The sequence below is a fragment of the Mytilus californianus genome, unplaced genomic scaffold (genome assembly GCF_021869535.1).
Source record: "Mytilus californianus isolate M0D057914Y unplaced genomic scaffold, xbMytCali1.0.p SCAF_11, whole genome shotgun sequence".
NCBI classification, from domain to species: Eukaryota; Metazoa; Mollusca; class Bivalvia; order Mytilida; family Mytilidae; genus Mytilus; species Mytilus californianus.
The window spans coordinates 13343644-13362998 of NW_026262593.1; the positions used below are offsets into that span (position 1 = coordinate 13343644).

At 32.6% G+C, this 19355-nt stretch overlaps 1 protein-coding gene across 5 annotated transcripts in view; it reads right to left on the reverse strand.

The window, feature by feature from the left end:
• LOC127719590 (nucleolar complex protein 2 homolog) overlaps positions 1 to 19355 on the reverse strand; it is a 227607-nt gene that overhangs the window by 27274 nt on the left and 180978 nt on the right. The window contains exons 16-19 of one of the 5 annotated variants that reach the window (XM_052225815.1): positions 15754 to 15867; positions 11775 to 11911; positions 10244 to 10306; positions 8818 to 9078 (exon numbers count right to left, since the gene is read on the reverse strand). The exons of 2 other annotated variants lie outside the window; for them this stretch is intronic. In XM_052225815.1, the coding sequence (XP_052081775.1) occupies positions 8835 to 9078; positions 10244 to 10306; positions 11775 to 11911; positions 15754 to 15867 (558 nt within the window). In that variant the 3' untranslated portion in view covers positions 8818 to 8834. Of the gene's footprint in view, positions 1 to 8817; positions 9079 to 10243; positions 10307 to 11774; positions 11912 to 15753; positions 15868 to 19355 lie in introns of those variants that run through there. 2 more of the 5 variants (XM_052225811.1, XM_052225813.1) reach the window with 2 other exon arrangements.

The following is a 19355-nucleotide window of genomic DNA, read 5'->3' on the forward strand; positions in this document are numbered from 1 at the left end:
AAGCGAATGAAAACCACGTAAATTCATGTATGAAAAACCCCGCCTTTGTGTCCCTGCTCCTGGCAATGTGCCAAATCGTTTAAATTTTCATTTGTATTGATCATAAGATAGTAAAATGGATGAGTTTCAGCTGACATTACTCTAAAAACTCAACTACCCCATTTAATATGCTTCTGGGTCATTCTTAAAAGGCATAAAAAAGTTGGATTTTTCCTTGGCTTCATTATGAATTTACAGAATTATGCAAATGAGGCTGTTACTAAAAATAGATACGATTCTGGGAAAAATTAAGTGGTCAAATTCTTTTATTTTATGTCAAGGATTAAGATGATGTATAAAAATTTGTCAAGTTGTGATTGTCGATTTGGACGATTTTCTGAATATTGCATGGTTTTCTGGCGGATTGGCTCTTAACAAAAATATAAGGAGAAAAAATACTTGAGGTGTGAAGAAACTGCAGTTTAATTAACACCAATTTTACTTTTAAGAATTTTTGTGAAAAGAGCTTCTGTTTTTTATAGCCCTATTTGAGGTTCCAAATGTATAGAAATTCGATCCCTAGGGTACAGTCAGTGTATAAGCATAATATCCCTAGGGTACAGTCAGTGTATAGACATAAAATCCCTAGGATACAGTCAGTGTATAGCAAATAGGATCTCTAAGGTACCAAAGTGCATAGAAAACGGATCCCTTGGGTATCAGAGTGTATAGTATGATTTTTATTCAATAACTTGATAATCTGTGTAAAGGACATCCTCAATGAAATGATTTTTACATTCATGTTTAATGAAGACACAATTCACAGACAATACCTTTGGCACAGTGTGAAAAATGTCAATCATTGATGGTTTATTTTATGTGAAACCTATTGGAGTAATCATGATCAGTTGTTAATCAAATTTGTATTTTATCTGTATGTAATATTATATCTATATTCTGTGTTTGATATTTGTAATATCATTGTAACTTTGTATTCACATTATATACAATTAATCATGAGTGTCAATAAAAGTAGTTTAAAAAAAATGAAAATTGCACCCTTAATTGTCAAAAGTATAAAAGTGAAAGGCATTTCCTTAAAAATTAAACACATAATCAAATAATTTCCGCTGATTCTTTATTCAAAATCTGACCAGAGCTGTTTCTATGATACTGTTTTTAAATTAAGCTAATAAAAAAAGTTGCCAGATAATTTCAATAAAAATTGAAAACAACACACCAATAATTCAATGTGTCCGAAGCGCTTTCCTGAATTTACTTTCATCAGGAACACTGAAAGTCAAGGCTGTCTAAGATCCGATACAGTTGGAAGAGCTATAAGATAAACATGACCTAAAAAAATTAGCCAAATCCAATAAGACAGAAATGCTACAACACAGCAAAGAAAGCCATAACACACCACTTCATATGTCGTTCTCTAAGTTGTCCAGAATAAAGGTCTTTGTAGCAAACAATTCTCCACGGACTTTCTCGTCAAAGATGGCTGTTGTAGGTTATTGAACTTCATACAACTTATGTTAATTTAGGTCTACATTGTAACATGATGCTTAAGATGTACAATGATATATGTGACATTTTATTCACAAAAATAACTATATATAACTATAAACATCATAAGGTAAATTGATATGGTAAACAGAAAATTAATGTTGCATTGGTCCCTCCTATGTTATGAATAGGTACAAAAGGACAACCTTGGAAACATGTAATCCTCCTTTACAGACATGTATAAAAAGGCAACCTTGGGCACTGATGTAATCCTTTTTCACAGACAGGTATAAAATAGAAACCTTGGTTTATGTCATCTATCACTTTAATAGTGACAAAAAGTCATTCATGAATAAACCTGTTATATACTCTTAATATGGAACCCCTGGTGATATTAATTGGAACTCTGAAGTAAGTTTTGAACAATCAGTGAACTGGATGATTTAATCAATCAATGATATCACATATACGCACAAGCATGCAGAAAACTGTGCAGTATGGTCCATTCATTGAAGTGTATAAAATCTGTCAATACAGGGATGAATCAAACAAATGATACCTTTCCCAAGGTTATTTTCTATTCAGCTTGTATAGATGTAGCATCATTACAACCTTGTATAAGATGTTTGGAAAACCTCTGGAAAAAATTAAACCCCTTCTTCCCATTTTCATATTCTAGCAACAAGTTAAAGTAATTCCGTTGTATTAATTGTGATTACTTATTGATGTATTGGTTAACGGAAATGACCTTCGTGACCTTTGAGAAGGAAAGTAACAATTTTTTATATGGAAACAGATGTAGGCTGGTGTTTTTGGATTATTAATCGGTTTAAAAAAGTTCTTAAAGTTATCAGCAGCAGAACACAGTCTCCAATTACATTAAAGTGACCCAGAATGCCTTCTTTCTTATTCCATTTTGAAAAACACGATTATTTTAAATGTTGTACTCGAAAGGACAATGTAAACGGTTGAATTTTTAGTGAAATTCCAGGAAACTATGTGTCGCTTATGCACTGAACATTCACATACAGAAAGACATCTATTAAAGGGTATAAAATAACAGTTCCAAAAAATTGAAATTCGCATGGTGTTCTCATAGTTGTGTACTTTTAAAATTATCTTTGCATGACCCGTTGAAAAGATTTGGAACATAAGCGAATTGAGCGTATTTGATGTGAATTGAATACAAAACTACGAGAAATATCGATACGCAGCATAAGTTTTGCTCATTGTTGAATGCCGTACGATGGCCTATATTTGCAAATGTATTAATGTAGAAGGTGATCTCAGGTGCTCCGGAAGAGTTAGCAGATCCTGCTCCACATGTGGCACCCGTTGTGTTGCTCAAGTTAGTACACACCCGGTAATAAGTTTAATTCGGTAGGTCACATTCGGGAAAAGGGGACGGGGTTGTGGTTACGACATTAGGAACATATCCGCTATCATCTGCAAAATGGATATTCCATAACGGTCAACCAACTCGGGATGGCGTCCGTAAAACTTACGAAGGGATGATTTCAACTTCACCATTTGGAACTCTTAATTTAATAGCTTCCTTGTGAGCAGCAACCCTCTATCAAGGAAATCATGATAGGAAATACAAGCCCTGGAATATCGTATCAACTGGGAGATATATACTCCGTATGCAGGCGCTGCTGGAATGTTGCTACATAGAAATGGAAAGTTCACAATTGGGAAGCTGAAATCATCTCTTTTTGTCGTAAAGTTTTGTTTTCAACCGACCCTCATTGTCATTTGCTTTCTGGTTGAATAGTGTCTTATTTGCTAGCATGCCTCATCATCTTTTTTGTATATGATAAGAATAAGATGAACTTTCATGAATAAAACTATTTACTTTAGAAATAGCAGTATCGAAAAAAACTTGATCTCAACCAGACACTTTACCTTCCGTGGCAGCACTAGGACTGCTTTATCACAAGACTACTTTAGGTTGTTTGAGAAAATGCTTATTTGGTTTCCTTGAATAACAAAGAATGTGCTTGCAGAATTAACAAACAAAAAATAAGGTACGACTTCAAGATTTACACATTGTTTTTGCAATTTAAACTTGATAAACATCATTGACAATACCACTCATTTTGACACACAAACACTTGAACCTATCCTAGTCACATATTAATTACCTGTATGAGATAAAGACACAATACCTAATGATAGAAGTACAAGTGATCAATATGTTGATAAAGACACAAAACACTTATGATAGAGGTATAGGTGATCACGATTGGAAATAATTTCAAAATCAATTTCTGTTTTAGTAATAATCTAACATATTTTAGATCTATGTGAGATTTTAACAGGGGGGTTATGACCGAATACAGCAAAAAGTATTAAATACTAATTGGTAACATTTAATTTCAATGCAAATTATGTTCATGTTGTTGCTACAAATTTCACTTACACCTTTATAAATCAAGCATGTGGGTGTTTACCTTCAAAAGGAAGAAACAGTCAGATATGATGATAAAGTTTGGTTTGATTTAAATTTGCGGCATAAAAGAAGAAAATTGTACAGACTTCAAAACTTTTGTATTTGTTCGAGAAAAAAATCCACAGAAAAGAAATATAAACAACAAAGGAAGTTAAAAATTTGAAGAAAAAAAACAGGCCAAAAAATGTCTACTCAAGGATAAAACGAGAATTTGGCTGAACTGAAAGTGACAACCGGTAAACAGTATTGGAAGACCATTATTATGCTAACCAATGCTATAGTTAACAAATGTTTATGTCATTTGGTCTCTTATGGAGAGTTGTCTCATTGTCAATCATACCATATTTTTTTTATTTTTATAATTAATAGATTGCTTCGCCGAGCGCAGTTGGATACGACCGCAGAGGTCCAACCCTAGGCCTGAACAGTTGGGGCAAAAATGGACACAATATTCGCACTTGTTACAGGTCTGAATTTGAATTGTAATTAAATATTTGACACATAATAGGTTTCTGACACAGAATAACTGTAGTCAAAGAACTTGAATTGGTTATGTGATTTGAATTTATATTCATTTTTTTTGTGCTATACACTATGCTGTTGCGAATTGACCCCCCCCCTTTTTTTTTGCAAAAAAAAAATAATATTTGAAGAAATTTTCTTTTTAATTTCTAAAATCTTGAGAACAAATTGTCCCCTCCCACTTAACTTTTTTTAACCTCCCCCCCCCCTTTTTCCAAAAAAATTCTTTCCCTCAAGATATGGTCATAATTTCAATTTAAATTTCCAATGGAGTTTGCAAACATAATAACCCATTTGAAAACATCATAAAAGTCTTAAAATAGAAAATGACATACATAATCATGGTTGAAATTAAATTACCTTCATCAGCATTTTTAAAATAGTGACTTCTAAAAACAAATTGACAACTAATCACCTCAAGACAATACAACATTTCTTTATACATAATTTAAAAGCAGTGTAAGGGAGGTTATTCAAAATGTTGTATTTGAATTACTTCCCTTACACTGCTTTTAAATTATGTTTTGTACTTACGTAATTGTCCATTAACCAGGACACCCTTGTTTTCCCCCCTTTTTTGCCCCTAATTCCTAAACGGTTTGGCCATAACCCCCCAAAGCCAATTTTTACCATCCCTTTGTGGTATGGAAACTTGTGGTATAATTTCAGAGAGATCCATACAACATTCCATAAGTTATTGTCTGGAAACTAGAAAAATGCTTATTTGGGCCCCTTTTTGGCCCCTAATTCCTAAACTGTTGGGACCATAACCCCCAAAATCAATCCCAACCTTCCTTTTGTGGTAATAAACCTTGTGTTTAAATTTCATAGATTTCTATTTACTTATACTAAAGATATTGTGCGAAAACCAAATGTCTTCGGACGACGCGGACGACGACGTGATACCAATATACGACCGCAAACTTTTTTGCAGTAGAAAAAAACGACAAAGCTACCTTGACAACAATTTAAACCTTGCATGCGTACGATGGATCAGAAAAGTATAATTTCAAGTAAATATGTTTGTTCTATTACTAATTTAGATTATGCTAGTCACGATTTACCAGAATTTGAAGATTGCTGTCTTTCATAAATTTATTTTTTTAATAATCCATACGTGATTTAATTGTTTGCCTGATGCAAATAAAGCTGTGGAATCAGATATTTTATGCGACAGAATCATCATGCTGATAGAAATGAAAGGTTTACTTTTTAACACATCTGTAAATCATTAAATATTTCCCGACCAATGAAAACATGCACCAGTGTAATTAACAAATTCAAAAGTGGTGACAATTTATTACCTTCTTACTACAGATATAACTAAGTCTTGTTCCCATTGAATTCGATAATAAATTCTAAATTTTCAAGCCTTTGTAACTCTTTTGTCTTCAATACTAATAAAGTGACAGACATTACATGTCTGTGCACTACCATGACTACCTTAACTTTTCTTGTGCTGACAAAAATCAACATACATTCTGAACCATTACAGTCTTATATGCTATAATTGAATATAAGAGCGTCATGGTTCCTGGATCATTGGAAGTACCAAAAATAAGAACTTCTGGCCTTGTAGTCATAAAAATTAAGAGTACGATTATTGTACTCAGATTCAGAATACAACCAATCAAATTATTGGATTTGGTGTTTCGAGCACATATTTTGTACTCCAAGTATTGAGTAAAGTTTTATGGCCGAGGTCCCTGGCCTTGCGGTCATAAAAATTGAGAGTACGATTATTGTACCCCTATTCAGAATAAAACCAATCAAAATACTGGATTTGGTGTTTCGAGTACTGAATAAAGTTTTATGAACTTAGGCACAGATCTACTAAACAGGAAAATATGCCGTCCTTTTTAAATTTCATGCATTAATGGATGTCACAGACTGACTACAAGATGCATTATCACAATAGTGTCAACAATTCTATTTTCATGAATTCATTACAGCTAACCGATTACGTCATCTCCTCTCAATCTGGTAATCACACTTTCTTCAACCGATGAATGATGGATGTTAAATAATACTAAAAAAAAACGCAAGTTCAACCCTGACATATTTTCATTTGCCTGTCCGTATTCAGGATCTTGTGGTTAGTTGTTGTGTGTCATTACTTAAAAGTTTTCCTTATTTACAGAATATCATTAATTGCATTTCTTTAACTTTTTTAATTATATTCCGAACTTGGGATGATTAAGAGTTTGGCATATTATATAGAAACATGTTTATTGTTGAACTGGATATGGTTATTTTTATTGTTGGATTGCTGTCTCATTGACATATACAACCATATCTTCATTTATCATACTCAAGTTTGTTTTGTCTATTTTTCTGCTGTTTAAAATATTTTCTGTTTCAGGTAATCATCCTGTTTTAACGAAAAAGAACAAACATCAGATCAAGATATGTTTACCCGCTCAGATAATTGTGTATCACTCATTTTCTTTTTATGTGTGAAGGTTTTTTTTTAAAAGTATTTGGTAAGTAACTAGAGATGTACGGCAACTCAACAACAAAAAATACATCTTCTTTTTGTGCTTTGATTCCTTATAGAATTTATCACAACTTTTTATGAGAGTGTATTTTGTTATTCAAATTTAGAGAATTATTTTTGCTGATCTGTATTCCATTTGGATCAGATATTGTTACTCCATTAAAAGACTGTCTATAACAAATAAACTGTTGACACAGAGATATGTCTCGCTTTTTGTAATTTTGATAGAATAATGCAAATGTTGAATTTAAAAAGGCAATATTCTAACATGTAAAATATGCAAAACATTCAAAGTCAATGAACCATGACTTAAGGTGCAGAACCAAAAAACCTCCATGGAAATGAAAAAATGCTATTGCTTATAAGGCTGCATACCAAATAGCATTTACTTTTCATAAGTTGTTCCTTTTAAACCAACCTTTACACGAGAAACTCATCACAAAAATGTACGACAAAAGGGACGATTTTCTTTCCATATTGTTAATTTTCCTTTGGCACTGTCTTAAGTTGTTTATATATCCCAAATCGTTCGCTATGCCTGTGTCTGAAGTAACATTTTTGATTTCAATGAGTGTAATCTATGTATAATCTTTGAATGTTGTTTTTATTGGTATTAATATTGATTTTGTTATCAGTAAACTAAAACCATACTACATATTATTGTTATACACATATTCACATTGACAGTACTACAATCTGTTGATACCAATATTTTGGCATTGCACAAGGTCATGTTTTTCTCTGACTGTTAATGACATCCATTTGATGTTGTATGTGTACTGATTGATATTTTAGTCATTAGATATATGATTTTCTTATTAGTTCTTATTGGCTTTGAACTAGCTGTCAGTAACTGCGAGTACTCTCAGATCTGTACATAGTGTCTTTTTTTATTTTAGGGATGTATAAATACACTGCCACGTCTGGTCTGGGTTTTTGATAGATGTTTATCTGCTTTGTATCGCTCTGATGAGTTCACCCCTTGTTTGTTCTTATGTTGTACTGTTACACCACTGTCCAAGATTAGGGGGAGTCTTGGTGCCTTTAAACATGTTTAACATCGCCACATTCTAATGTGCCTGTCCTGAGCCAGAAGCCTATAGTTCAGAGGTTGTCGTTGGTTCATGTCTGTCATACTTGTTTTTTCGCAAATTGTTTTGATACAAATTAGGCCGTTAGTTTTCTCAATTGAATTCTTTCATATTTTTCATATTGTGGCCTTTTATAACAGACAATACGGTGGTGTCTCATTGTTGAAGGCCGTACAATTGCTTACATCCATTCATTTGAACTTTGCTGGATAGTTGTTGCATTGGCAATCATATCACATCTCCTTATTTTTTGTACTAAACACAACCTTCAACTTTTAAACTATGAAAATGTTTCTAAGTCAATGAACCATGGTGATGGGATGAGTCCATATAATATCCATGGAAATGAGACTTGCAAATGCAAATGCTTATACGATTGCATACCAAACATCATTGCTTTAACATAGTGGTTTATCTTAAACTGATCTAACCACAAACTGAAACATGTAAACTATGCAAACCAATTTAAGTCAACAGACCATGACTGAGGGGGAGGAGCCAAAAAATCCCTATGGAAATAAGATGTGCCAATGCAAATACATATCAATATTCTTGACATATCACTAATTGTTTCCCTTAAACTGACCTAATCCTAGATTAATCAGCAAAAGTTTCAGAGTCAATAGATCATCACTGAGGGGGCAGGGCCTAATAATCTTCATGGAAATATGATGTGCCATTGCTTCAAAGGAGCAGCTAATTCTCTGATAGGTGTAAGCCATGAGGGTTTCCTCTTGTTTTGAACTTATAACAATATACATGACACATTATTCTGTTTAAAATTTTAATCAGAATCTGACATAGTGAACTCTTTAACAATGTCCTCTTTATCATCGACATCATCTGACATGTCTTCATCTTCACTGTCTTCATCCTCATCTTCACTGTCTACATCAATATCATCGTCATCATCTCCATCCTCATCTTGATCTTCATCATCATCCTGATCTTCATCATTGTCACTGTCATCCTCATCATCTTCACTAGCAGACTTTGCAAGTTGATCAAGTTCATCACTATCAAAATCACTATATCAAACAAATTGCATAAATCATTAATAAAATAATAACTAGAACAAGTGTTCATTTTTTATTACCTTTCCCAAACTTCCATATTATCCTTATAATACTCAAATGGAATGTAAACAAAGTACAATGGCAGAATTCCAAAAACTAATAAAAAATCATTACTGAGGACACAGATTCTTGTTTTTCATAAAATGAAGCGTTGCCAAAGTAACAGATACGAAATAACTATTTTCAAGCATAAATCTTTTTATAAACGCAGATGATCAGAAAACTCATTATAAGAAAGTGAAAAAAAATTAAAGTTAGTGAGGCATTACAGTTAGTATTGGACTCAAAATTTAAGAGCAAAGATGTTAATGCAACAGCATACTAAAACTATCTGGTTTATCAAATATAATTCTTCATTGACATTGTACAGAGAAATTAATTTCATTTTTGACTCAATATCTGGCTTTAAATATTTGTATCACATTTATTTTAGTATAAGGCATTGTTTAGATATTGATTTGTTATTACATAAAAGGTCATCATTTATTAAATTGTGAAAACTGTCCTTGCGTGTTAGATATCCCTTGGTCCAGTACAAACAGATATTATTGGTAGTTTTTATTAATACGATTAATTAGGTGAGTATTGCAGTAATAATAACTTGCATTTTGATACAATTAGTTTATCTCCCATTTTTGTTTATCTCGCATTTTGTTCATTCTTCAAATATCGTAATAAATGAAATATAATAACAAATTTAATTTTTTTAAATAAATAAATAAGCTTTAGTCTCTTGTGGAGAGTTGTCTCATTGGCAATCATACCACATCTTCTTTTTTATATTTATGTTAGAGTCAACATGGTACAAATCAAGTAGACACAAATAAAAGTTCTATCGAGCTTTTGACTGACAATATTTAGAGTTTAAAAGAGGTGAAGTGCATTTGTGAATTGTAAATTGTATTTGCTATCCATCCATAAATTATATTTTTAACTAAATTTGGCCTCCAAACATTATGGAATTTTGTGCTTTACATTTGAACATTGAACAGAAATTATAACTGTTAATCAGTATTGGTGAAAATTGATTATGTTAGCAGCCTTAACATATCTTCTGCTGTCTTATGTTACATGTGTGCCATGATTTGCGAACTTGCTTATAAAACATAAGTCTTACCTGTAATTCTCATCAGAATTGTCTCCCTTTGCTTTTCCAGGTCTTTCAGCTTTTGGTAGGAACCTTCAAGAATACAAACCAATTTTTTAAAAATATATCAATCTATTGATCAAATGAATGAATGAATATTTCACTTAACATATTATATAACTCCCCTTTTTATATTGAGCATTTTATCCTTTTTAATTGGAAGAAAAGAACAAAAAAATCAAAATTCTAATTTTTTATTTTTTGTAAATCTTTTTGGTACATTTTCAACGCAATCTACGTTCACAGTTATCTTTGGTAACTTGGTGTTTGGCAATATAATACAACATGAGTCAATTGTCTACAAATTAATGTTTGGTCATGTCTTGTTTAAACAAGTCATTTAACAAATATTCTTTAATAGTGTCCAAAATTCTACTGTGTCAGCGTTTAAGGTAGATGGGGTGTCTAAATTACAATCCATAGAATTGTTTAATAATTTGCAAATGTATTTTATATCATGGTTTTTTTTTTAAATTATAAAAAGAATGGGTCACGGGGCTTATTTTCACGCTACAGGTTGTGCAAAATTGACAGATTTTGTATAGATTATGCATGGAAAACCCAATTTTCTGCCATAAAACGAAAAACTACACCATAGAATTTTGAGATAAAATATGAGAAGATAGCTCAAATATTATGATTTCAGATAAGAAAAAGAAAAAATGGGGTCGCCGGACCCGTTTTCTTGCTACATAATAAAATAGGTAAATTCCTAACACATTCTATTGTAAAAATAACTTTATCTGAATTATCTGCCCTTACATTTGAGTTGCCTCCCCTTATGTGGCAAAGTTGGAAAAAATTGAATTAAACAAACGTTTTCTGTTTTTTGTAAAATACAACCATAAATATGATAAAACATGTCATTTTCTATATTGAAATGAAAATTCTTACACATGAATTACCTACTACTCTCAAAATTTGCACATTTTCTTAAAGATCTAGACCGATTGGTTTATGGTATTTCAAAATCCAAGATGGAGGAAGACACCCTATCTACCTTAACTGTATGTCAGTCAACTCTTTATAAATACCCATGTATTATCAATGTGATTGTACATATTGTTTGAGTTGCTTGAGATATAATGTTGATCTACAAAAGTAAATTTGATGTAAATTTTAATACTTTAATAATTCCATATGTGGAGCAGGATTTGCTTTCCCTTTGGAACACATGAAATCACCCTCAGTTTTTGGTGGGATTCATGTTGCTCAGTCTTTTGTTTGTCTTTTTGTCACTTTTTGGTTTTTGCCATGACATTGTCAGTTTGTTTTTGACTTATGAGTTTGAATTTCTTTTTGATATCTTTCGCCTTTTTTTCTAATCAGAAGTGCTCAAACCATATATAGAATTGTAAAAGTATCAAATGTAAGAGTACAGTTAAATCCAAAATCACACAAGATAAGAGAACAGTTAAATTCAAAATCACACAAGATAGATGGCTATGTATTAGGAGGCAAGACAGACCCTTAAAAATGGAAACTATGTAAAATATTTAACCTGGTTGTATCATCGTCTGAATCATCACTGTCAGATTCAAACAAGGCAGAGAACTCTTCCTTTTCTGCAGCTGTGGCCTTCTGAACTCCTTTGGGTCTTTCTATGATTGGTATATTTGCTTCAGCCTTAGAGAGTCCCTAAAATATAATAACTGTATTGTTTATTTTGAATTTCTACACTTGCTGTATTGATAATATGAGGCACGTGTAACCTGTGAAAGAGAACAAAGTCAGTTTTATTTCAAGATATTTCTTTAATAATCAAATATACAAATTTGATGGAAACAATATGCTTTACAACATGGCAGCTTCAGTGAACAAATGCCCAAGTGAGAATTTCGTTAAATGAAAGTAAAGAACTTAGATTCACTAGTACACTTATATTTTCTTTTTATTTATTGATTTTCTTACTGCTATTGAGGTATTTGTCCTCATATTACATAATTTTTGGCAGATTTTCTGTCACTTTCAATTTTTTGAGTTGAATATTATATATTATTTCCCTGAGGGTGAAAGGGAGATTTTCAAGGGGGAAAATCTTTATAGCTCAAGAAATGAATGTTTTATTCCACTGCCTATACCTTTTGCTTCCTGACCATAACATATTAATCAACATTTTTCCTTATCCGCTTTACTTTAAAACTAAATATAAACATTGTTGACATCAAAAGTTAATTATCTATTCTATGACAAGTGTTTTTCTGTTTTGTTTTACGTCTGAAATAATTTTGAACATGATGATTACTATACTTTTGCTATTCAAAAAACACATTCAGAACAGTAATGTACATTTCTCTCTTGTAACGTCTTACAAGGCCCTAATATTCAGAGGGGAATATGAAGTTTTGTTCAATGTCACATGGGATATTTTCAACCAATGAAATGTTGATTTCTCTATTAATATTTACATACAGTGGAATAAAACCACTTAGAGCATACACACAGTCTTAGGAGTTAGTCAAAATAAAACATGCAATAGTAGTTTATAATTGTATATTTGATTTTTACTATTTGTTTGAAACAAGTATCATGTTGCAGATCATAAAATATTAGGAACTGTAGTTTTTGAAACTTCTGCAGTATTCTCTAATTTATGCGAATCAATACAACTTCCATCATCAAAAGTTCTGGAATTTGAATAAATAAAACTGTTTAAAGCATAAAATAAATAAGAGTGCACACGCTGAAATGTCTCACCTTCTTTACTGACCATTGATTTTATGTTGATAGTCCCTAATATAAAGCTTTACTAAAAGTATCACATAAACTTAACATGATCCAAGAAAACGAGGTCAAGGTCAGATAAACCAAACTCGAAATACATGTACACCTTACAATTATTCAATACACCAAATATAGTTGACCTATTGCTTATAGTTTCTAAGAAACAGATTTGAACAGGAAAACTAAACATTGACCAATGAACCATGAAAATAAGGTCAAGGTCAGATGAACCATGCCAGACAAACATGTACACCTCACAATCAATCTATGCATTAAATATAGTTGACCTATTGCTTATAGTATCTAAGAAACAAACTAAACCAGGAAATCTTAACATTGACCAATGAACCATGAAAATGAGGTCAAGGTCAGATGATACCTGCCAGACAGACATATACACCTTACGATCATTCCATACAACAAACATAGTTGACCTATTGGTTATAGTTTAAGAAAAACAGACCAAATCACAATAAAATGCTCCGCTGGGGCGCAGCTTGATACGCAGAGGTCGAAACCTGAACAGTTGGGGCAAGTATGGACACAACATTAAAGCTTGATACAGCACTGAATTTGGATTGTAATTAAATATTTGACACAGCATAGGTTTCTGACACAGAATGAAAGTGGTCTAAGAACTTAAAAAATTTTAATTTACCTATTCAAACCATATCATTATTATTTGCTTTTATATATAAATCAGAAATAACCAATTTAAAATGGTAAATTTTAAAGAAAAAAAAGGAAAAAAAAATCCCCCCCCCCCAAATTTTATGAACCCCCTTATGATTCATCACCCTCAAACTCAATCCCAGCCTTCCCTTTGTGGTATGGTACCTTGCAGTACAATTTCAGAGAGATCCATACACTTGAACACAAGTTATTGTCTGGAAACTAGAAAAATGCTTGTTTTTTGGCCCCTTTTTGGCCCCAAATTCCTAAATGTTTAGGGCAATTACCCCCAAACTCAAACCCAGCTTTCCCTTTGTAATATGGAACCTTGCAGTACAATTTCATAAAGATCCATACACTTACACACAAGTTATTGTCCTGAAACTAGAAAAATGCTTGTTTTTTTGCCCTTTTATGGCCCTTAATTCCTAAAATTTTGAGGGAATTACCCCCAAAATCAATCCCAGCCTTCCCCTTTTGTGGTATGGTACCTTGTAGTACAATTTCAGAGAGATCCATACAGTTGAACACAAGTTATTGTCTGGAAACTAGAAAAATGCTCATTTTTGGCCCCTTTTTTGGCCCCTTATTCCTAAACTTTTTGGGCAATTACCCCCAAACTCAATTCCAGCTTTCCCTTTGTGATACGGAACCTTGTAGTACAATTTCATAAAGATCCATACACTTACACACAAGTTATTGTCATGAAACTAGAAAAATGCTTGTTTTTTTGCCCCTTTTTGGCCCCTAATTCCTTAAATTTGGAGGCAATTACCCCCAAAATCAATCCCAGCATTCCCTTTGTGATATGGAACCTTGTGGTACAATGTCAGAGAGATCCATACACTAACACACTAGTTATGTCTGGAAGTTACAAAAATGCTTATTTTTGGCCCCTAATTCCTTAACTGTTGGTACCATAACCCCCAAAATCAATCCCCACCTTCCTTTTGTGGTATTGAACCTTATTGTAAAATTTCATTGAGATCCATTCACTTAAACTAAAGTTAGAGTGCGAAAACTAATGTGTCTTCGGACGACGAAGCCAGACAACGACGACGACGAGACGACGCCGATGACGACGCAAACGTCATACCAATATACGACCACAAAAATTTTTTTGCGGTCGTATAAAAACTAAACACTGAGCAATGAACCGTGAAAATGAGGTCAAGGTCAGATAAAACCTGCCTGACATGTTCATTGTAAAATATTTCCATACACCAAATATAGGTTACCTATTGCATATAGTATAAGAAAAAAAGACCAAAACACAAAAACTTAACTTTAACCACTGAACCATGAAAATGAGGTCAAGGTTACATGACACCTGCCAGTTGGACATGTACACCTTACAATCATTCCATACACCAAATATAGAAGGCCTATTGCTTATAGTATCTGATATATGGACTTGACCACCAAAACTTAACCTTGTTCACTGATCCATGAAATGAGGTCGAGGTCAGATGAAAACTGTCTGACAGGCATTGCAAGGTACGCACATATTAATATAGTTATCCTATTACTCATAATAAGAGAGAAATTAACATTACAAAAAATCTTAACTTTTTTTTCAAGTAGTCACTGAACCATGAAAATGAGGTCAAGGACCATGGACATATGACAGATGGAAACTTCATAACATGAGGCATATATATACAAAGTATGAAGCATCCAGGTCTTCCACCTTGGAAAATATAAAGCTTTTATGAAGTTAGCTAACGCTGCCGCCGTAGCCACCGCCGCCGCCGGATCACTATTCCTATGTCGAGTTTTCTGCGACAAAAGTCGCAGGCTCGACAAAAAGGACTTTTCAATGCAAGGACCACAGTCTAAATTTACGAATTAAAAAAAAGATCTTGTTGCTTGTAATAGTTCTGGAATTTTGATTAAATAAATTGTTAAAAGCATAAAAACAAAAAAGGTCTATTCTGTACAAGGACCACAGTCCAAATTAAAGAATTAAAAAGACCCTGTTGATTGTAATATGAAGGAACATTATCAGGTGAAAAAAACCAAAGACCTCTTTTGATTAAACTGCTTTTAAATTTCTTATAAAAAAACTTATATCATTAGCAGACCTGTTCTTTAGCAGCAATCTGGTACTGCAATTCTCTGTCTCGTAGCTTCCTCCATGTGCTGAAGTATTTACCCAATGGGGTACCAATATTCTTGCACTGTTGTTCCCATGCTGTCTGTAAAAGAGCAGAAATTGTAATTGTTTTATTTATTTCAAAAATAGTTGTAGATCAACAAGTATTTTGTAAAATGTATAATTTAAAAGGATTATGACATGAAGGCTTTAAATTGGCCATAAAAATCAAACTTTTATAGCAATGCAGTATTGGGTTTTGCTCATTGTTGAAAGCCTTACTGTGAACTATAGTTGTTAACTTATATGTCATTTGGTCTCTTGTGCAGAGTTGTATCATTGGCAATCATATCACATCTTATTATTTCTATATTAGTAATACCATATATAAAATCCAATATTTATAAACTTAAATATGCATAAACTAGACAATTGTTGTCTGTTGTTTGTTTTCAAAAGTATGATATTTTACAAATTTTTAGCCAATTTGTCTATGTTTATATTTTTGCTAGGTATATTTTCTTCTAGAAAACACTATTAAAAGATGCAATTGTTTAGATACATATTCTTCACCAAACTCTATGGTGGGTCTTGCATGCGCACAATGTCACATGGAGCAAAAACTACAAAAACTAAGGCGAAAAATTGTTCAATTGGATTTTTTCATACAAGTGCAGAACTATGACATCATTATGACATTACAATTGTGTGTCCAGACTTGTTGATTTTGTATTTGTCAGATATTTCTAAATATTTTGTCATCTTTTTTATTTTTATTACTAAAATGTGAGCGAATCTAAGAGCTAAGATGGACCCTTCGTAAACCTACTCCTTTTACTATAAAAGAGAGGCTAAAGATACCAGAGGGACATTCCAACTCATAAGTCGAAAAATAAACTGAAAACGCCATGGCTAAAAAAGAAAAAGACAAACAGATAAACAGTAGTACACAAAACACAACATAGAAAACTAAAAACTGAGCAACACAAACCCCACCAAAAACTGGGGGTGATCTCAGGTGCTCTGGAAGGGTAAGCAGATCCTGCTCCCCATGTTGCACCCGTCATTTTGCTCATGTTAGTACAAACCCAGTTGCAAGTCTAATTCAGTAGGTCACATTCGGGAAAAGGGGACTGGTTTTATCAAGACTGATGATCCACTAGAACATGTTTCATGTGAAAACCAATAACAAGTCAATGTTATCTGTAACTTTGTCTTAATCTTACATGTTCAAGTAAAATCTAAACAGAATAATCTAGGGCTATATTGCATATTTACCTTCATAAGTTCAACACAAAAATATACAGTAAAATATAGGGATATCAAGACAGACATTGATTTCTACTTTTCATGTTGAAAGTTTCTTTTTGTATGATGTTTAAATTTATGTTACTATACCTATGCATATACATGTACCAGTGACTGAGGTTTTTACAACTTTGGACATATATTTTGTAGTTGGCCATGTTTTATATCTCGCTTTTCTCTGCTACTACACAATTTAAAACAAAGATGGAAGGATAGCATGGTTTCATAGTCAACAAATAAGTATTGCTTGCTTTATACAACTATGAGACCTTATTGATATTATATAAGGAATTTTTTAATAACATATTCTTCAGTCTTCTGTATATACTAGTAGATATAAATGAATTCAGTGCTTTTAAGCTCATCTGGGATAAAATATTCAAATTGTGAACTACTCAACAAAACTAAACCAAACTTGGCAGAACTGTTCCTTACAAGATCCCCACTAAGTATAAACACATCCAAAACAAGATCTCCACCAATTATAATAACATCATCAACAACAAACACACCCAAAACAAGATCTCCACCAATTATAATTACATCAACAACAAACAAACACATCCAAAATAAGATCTCCACCAATTATAATTACATCATCAACAACAAACACACCCAAAATAGTCTAGTCAATTTAGTGAACAACCTGCAACTAATTGCAACACAAAGTTTTTCTCTGAAAAACAAGTCTGTTACTATCTATGAACAACATACTAAAACTATACTAAAATATATGTTGCGGAAAGTGGTGTAATTCATGTAATTATTTTGTAGTAAAAGTAAGGTTGTATGAGTTGCTTCCCCTTATTTGCCAAAGTTGAAAAAAATAAATTTATACAAAAAATGTTCTGTATTTTTTAAAACAGTTGTAGTAATACAATACAATACATAATCATCTCAATTCAAAAGAATAATATTACAAATGCATCACTTTCCTGTCTCAAAATTTGTATATTTGAATAAAGATATAGACCGAGATTGTGTTCTGCTATTTTACAATCCAAGAATCTAATTCTCCTTCACAGTGTTGGTATGAAACCTATAAATGGATAACTGTACTGAGTTAGATTAGACAACTTAGTCACAATCCTATTCGGTATTTGAAAGAATTCTGCCCCTGTGTTAAAGGCTGCCAGACAGTTAATTTTTAGATGGCGGAGGGTTCTCGAAACACGTTTTGTCCTTTATAATAAAACATTTTTTTTTCATTTTCCTTCTTGAACAAACATGTTAAGATTTAGAATCCAACAATTTTGTTCATAAAGAGAAATAAGATTGATAAGTGTTTAATGATTGTATGTTAAATACTTTTTCACAAATGAAAATTTCAGGCTCCTCGAAGCAAATAGCTACTCGTGTAATTAGCGACGATCTCAGTACTCACACACCAGCGCTGTAACACTGAATCCACTTCCCATTGGTTGCTAATCGGATGTGTAATGATTTATATTTAAGTCGGTGCCAACAGTATTTATTCTTACACCCCAGTTCTATTGTTATACTTCATAGTTTCTATTTCTGAAACATGTGTAAATTGAATAGATCTATTGTTACGAATAACAATAGATTTTGACCACAGGGTGTGACGAGCGGGGTTTCTGGAAACCCCTGCTTCTACATCCCGCAAACAAAGTCCATTGTTATTCGTAACAATAGAAATTGATTATTTTTTTAAATAGCATGAACATGATAAGAAATTACTTTAATAGTGTTCACTACAAATTGTTTCATGATATTAAAAAAACACATTTTAGGAAATTCCAATAAGCATCTATATGGAATACAAAAATAATCCTTTAAATACTCTTTTGCTTGAAGGTATTTTTTTTTATCCCAGTCATATGTCTCTATTCTAAAGTATTGATCTTTTAAAACAATGGGGATTCTAACTCCTGGACCCCCCCCCCCGGGTTACCCAGTGGCTGATCCGGGGTTGGGGGTTCCGCGGGTTGGACCCGACTTTTATTTAAATGATCAATGCATTTGAATGGTTGGACCTCCCTTTTTCTATTAGAGTTGAGAACCCCCGGGATCAGCCCCCGATTGCCCCCAAAAAGGGAGTTCCTCTATATTAAATATTGTATGTTGAGCGTGTCTGGTAGTCGGGTTTTTAATGCAGACACACCTATCCCTTAGTATGTTCGAATATGAATGTTTGTTTGTTCTCGAGAAGGGGCGCTTTTGTTTTTGATAAAATCGTAAGATATAAAATACAGTTATGATTACCTTTATTAAACTGATACAGGTAAGTACTTTGGATTATAATATTGCCTTTATCTTTAG